The sequence below is a fragment of the Penaeus japonicus genome, unplaced genomic scaffold (genome assembly GCF_977035675.1).
Source record: "Penaeus japonicus unplaced genomic scaffold, GWHDUDI00000001_assembly GWHDUDI00000003, whole genome shotgun sequence".
Classification (NCBI taxonomy): domain Eukaryota; kingdom Metazoa; phylum Arthropoda; class Malacostraca; order Decapoda; family Penaeidae; genus Penaeus; species Penaeus japonicus.
This window is the reverse complement of record NW_028234405.1, coordinates 43,475,476-43,480,475: the sequence shown is the minus strand read 5'-3', so window position 1 is coordinate 43,480,475 and position 5,000 is coordinate 43,475,476. Positions and strand designations below refer to the sequence as shown.

Sequence of the window (5,000 nt, the reverse complement as noted above, 5' to 3'; positions counted from 1 at the left end):
TTTCCCGCATGGCAACAAGGGGGAAGGGGATTCATGCAGACAGGATGATGAATCGTGCCCCTCGCCGTCCCAGTAAGGAAGGTCATTACGGTACAGTACAGCTGGGCGCACGTGGGTAAAGAATCATCACCGCACGAACGGGAGACCTTCTAGAAAAATCGAAAATAAGACAGGTCAAGGCAGACGGAACAAGAGACGAGTCGAAGAAGAAGCAAAGAACAGAAAATGGGGAAGGTGAGAGTGCGGCGGGGATGGGGGGAGGGGGCGCAGGCTAGGGGGCAGGCCAGGGGGCAGGCCAGGGGGCAAGGCAGGCAAAGGGGAGTGGGAGGAGAGAAGGTCGAGGCCAAGGGGCTGGCCTGGGCGCGTGGCGAGAAGCTTCGGTCCGCAGTATGGGCAGGGTCGAGGCACCGGTTGGAGAGACGTTCGTACGTGCACGCCGCTGCTAGCTAGACGTTGTCACTGCCTTCGCGGTTTTACTATTTTTAGCGCCACTGGTGATTCCCCGTTCGAGCCGCTCGGCGTGTATTGACTCGTAAGTGGCCATCAGCTCTATGTCATGAATAAGGGTATGGCAAGGTGTTGGGCAAGGGTCTGTGTATGGCAATGGAGGTAATGTGTGTGTGAAGAATGAAAAAAAGATGGAGGAGAAGGAAGGAGAGTTTGGTACGTGTGTGTGTGATGGAGTGTGTGTTATGATCGTATGTTTAGGTATACGTCCCGTTGTAGTTTATGCATGACAGTTGCTCAGAAACAAAGCAACGGCAGTCTGAAGATGTAAAGTCATTAAAAATCTTAATATTAATATCCGCCTGCATGAAAAAAAGAGAATAATAATAGACGGATGACCATTGAGTGAATCATGTACCTGCATTTAGTCTCAATGAACGCGTGTTGGCCTTAGTATGTATGGAGGGATCATTAATAGAAACCACTGTACACTAAAAATAATAATAATAATAATTCTCAGAAGATGAGGCACCAGTTTCGATACCTGGATTTCGAAAAATGTAACCCCTCGTCTTCAAATAAACTTCTATTGTATATGATGGATATATCTGCCATTTCACCAACGGACTAGAAAGTGTTCTGCCGTTCATGAACTCCGTGGTTTAGTTATTCGCTTCCCATCGTGCTTAAAGGGCCGCCACTACACAAGACGTCCTGAGAAACTCTTGGATTTGTGATGATACTGCTACTTATCATCATTTTCCTTCTGGTTGTGATGACAGTTAGAACGGTTGTTACTTTGTGTTACAGTCGTTGTTTTGTTTTTTAATTATTGTCTTCATTATCACTGTCTTTGTTTATGTACTCATTACTTACTATTATCATCACTATTACTATTATTACAGTCATGATCATAACTGTTGATACGATTTTTTTTAGTAGTATTACTGCCTCCAGAATTATCTTGTTAATAAATTTACTGGTAATAATAATTATTAGATATGATATCGCTCCATAAAAGATGAGTTATTCATCATCTTTTCAATCATTAGCATTACAATCACTTCACCTGCTGTAAAATTAACTTTTATTGCTCTTTGATACTTTGTTCACTTTTAACTTACCGAATATTCGGGAGCATTTCCTGCTCTATATTTCTCTGTTTCTATCACACCCTTTCTTTCATATGTTCCTTTCCAGTTTTTAAGCGGAACCAGCAACTTTTGAAAAACAAAAATAGAAATCTATATAAAACGGCGACTAAGTACTTCAGACAGATAAATAGAATTAAATAAATAAAAGCTTGATAAATGATATAACATAGAAATATGCCCATTTTATCAACGGACTCCCACAGCGCTAGGAAATACCTCACCCCCCCAAAAAAAAATCCCCTAGCTATTAATAGAAACAAACCATCGAAATGTCGGAACGAGTAGAAACTAGTGGTTAGGTGGGGATGGGCACCTGGGTTGTTGTGGTTAGGAATGGTTTTCACTAGAGGGAGACTTGGATAAAAAAAAGGGTTAAAAGGGAAAGCTAAAGTTAAAGAAAGATAAACAGGTATTGAAATATAAGTTTAAATATGATGATATAAGTTTATCTACAATTAAGTTCCTTCTGGAAGACTGTGAGAATTATAGATATGATAACCAGCATCAGAAATCAAGACAAAAACCAGTTTTTTTTTTGTTTTGTTTTTAGACCGATGTTTATATATGGTTATGAAACGAGATAAGGACCAGTTAGTTAAGCCTCCATGTAGAACCCTTAGGGTGAACTTATTTATGGGCCTAATCTAACTCACTTTTTATATTTTGAACAGACAGTTATGTATTTTCTGTGGAATGTCCGATTTTATGTGAAAAAGTACATCTAATGCAGATTGCTCATGTATATATGGCATATCCACGACATTGCTTTATTCAATCTAAGATCACAAATTACAAATCTTATAAATTCGTCGAGGATACGTTGAAATATCATAGACATTTGCTATGAGAACACTAACACAAATAATAATGAATATAGACAGAAGATAATAGAGAGATAAGAGTCGTTATGTATTCATATGTTTCAAGTAAGTATAATGGGAAGAGGTTTCCTAGGTGGCGAACGGCAGGGCAGCACGTCTGACACAAGGCTGGTGCCGGAAGTGTCAGATTTATCTCACCTTTTTTTTCTCTCTCTCTTATTGCCTCTTCTTCTCCTTCTTCAAATTCTTTTCTTTTCTTTTCTTTTCTTTATTCTTCTTCATGCTATTATTTTTTTTCTTCTTCATATTCTTCTTTTTTCATTTTTATCCTATTATTATTATTATTCATAGCCATTATCATTATAGAATTATTACTCGAATATAACATCTATATTTTGTTATATTTCTCATTATCATAAATTTTACAGATCTATTCATACATACCATGAATTATTTAACCACAGCTATCCACATTGCATAATAACCCATAATCAACATCACATTGCAAATATCCTCACCTTTCCCACGTTGCTTAGAAACCGACGACCCTCAAGGATACCCACTCACACGTAAAAAAAAAAGAAAGAAAGAAAAAAAAAACGAAATAAAATCCACCAACTTCCTTCCGCAGGCACAGACCCCAAACACGTGGATCACCTCCCTTGTGTTTCCTTCGTTGGAGGTGATGAAGACCCCACAGCCCCACGCCGGACCCCAGCACCAACCCCTGGTCAACGGTCTCGTCAACGGCGCCCTCAGGCACGAGAACCAGGAGAACGGCCTCCCCAACGGCCTCGTCAATGACCACGAGCCCAACCTGCAGAATAATGAGGTCGCGGACCCCGCCAGGAATATTCCCTTCTCGTTCCCGGTAAGATATGTTGTGGCTTTAGGTATGGTGTTTCTTTGTCTCTTCGTGCCTGTCTCTCTCTCTCTCTCTTTGTCTGTCTTTGTCTCTCGTTAGATGTGTTTCCACTTAGGTTTATAACTTTGTGTCATATTCTTAAGGGGTTCTGATACTCCCAAAAACTGTCATTTATTTTCTTTTGCTCGTTTTTGCGTTCATAAAGATGGTTGTATTTGATGTTCATGGTTTATGTTCTCAGATGATTCTATAGCTAAACAGTTATAAACGCAGCCTAGTTAACGATCTAATCATTTGGTCTAGAGCAGCGATTCCCATCAAACATATCATCATTTAAAAACGGCGATAGTCTTTTAATCACCCTTAACTGCCTGCTGTGAATCTAGGAAAATATCCACAACCCACAGATCTAAGGATTGGCGTGAGGGATAATATCTATAGCACAACATTCCCTTGCTTTATCATTATCATAACAATCCTTCTTGGCGGAGGATTAATGACCTAGGCACTCCATATGCAGCTATATATGACAGTATGTGCATATGCATGTCTGTAGTAATAATTTCGTCTGCCACTGCACTCATAGCTATCGGGAGGCTCATCTCCCCAGCTGTCTCCTGTATATAAGGCGAGCGGGACTTACGAGAACTCACTTGGACTGGTGGTACTGATGATTTATGCTCTTTTGTAATGTGGTTCTGGAAGAGATGGTTTTTCATGCTTTTTTTTTTTTTTTTTTTTTTTTTTTTTTTTTTTTTTTTTTTTTTTTTTACTGACGAGGCCATTATTTCAGGAAGGAAAGTGAGAACAACTTCAGGTCTACATTTTCCATATAAATGTGTATATATTCTATATATAAAAAAATACTTACCTCTAAGTAACAAGTGAGTTATTACATATTTTTTTCCATAACACCGATGCCATTTTAGCTGGCTCTTGTAAAATATATGTAATGTATATCACTGTAATATATAAACATGTTTATGCTGTGTTAACGGCTGGAATTGTATTGCTTTTTTGCGATATCCATTATTAATCGCACGTTTCTGGAATAGAGGCGCTTTATCGAGATTTTGAACGAAATATTCCGAATTCCGCGCTTACTACGTCATAATCATTACTGGCAAAGCCCCTTGATGTTCAATGACGGAAACCTCCGGACCACTGTACACTGTTCCTTCCCATCGCAGCCACTGGTGCTTCCTGGTGGCAACTCGGCCAGCCACGAGCCCGCCCTTGCCATGCGTCCCGAGGATTCTAAGAACTTGGAAAACTGCATCTCAAAGTATGACTCGCCACAAGGCTACGACCACAAGCTCTTTGACAAACCAAGCTACGACAATGATGCCTCGACGGACTCCAACAAGACTAACGAGTCCAGGCGGATCCGATACCTCAGCCAAAGCATGGACACTCACGATTACCTTTTTGTAAGATTATGCAAGCATTTGAATTAACCGGATCCAGTGAGTTGGGGACTAACCGAGTGTGCTGTGATAATGCCCTTCGTGTTTGATGATATGAAATATGTGGTCTAAATTTTCTATATGGATAATAAGAAAGTAATTCTGCCATGTCGGCGCCTGCTGCAAGATATTATTTTCTTTTCTGAAGATCGAAAAAGGTTTTCTTTGTCATAAGAAGTCAACTTAGTTCAATATTACAACCGGAAGTGGATAAAGATATCATTGAACAAGAGGAGTTTTAATGCTA

At 39.8% G+C, this 5,000-nt stretch overlaps 1 protein-coding gene across 1 annotated transcript in view; it reads left to right on the top strand.

Moving 5' to 3' along the window:
* LOC122250651 (glutaminase liver isoform, mitochondrial) overlaps positions 1–5,000 on the top strand; it is a 45,812-nt gene that overhangs the window by 3,581 nt on the left and 37,231 nt on the right. The window contains exons 2-3 of the mRNA XM_086533160.1: positions 3,054–3,293; positions 4,478–4,717. Of these exons, the coding sequence (XP_086389286.1) occupies positions 3,054–3,293; positions 4,478–4,717 (480 nt within the window). The remainder of the gene's footprint in view (positions 1–3,053; positions 3,294–4,477; positions 4,718–5,000) is intronic.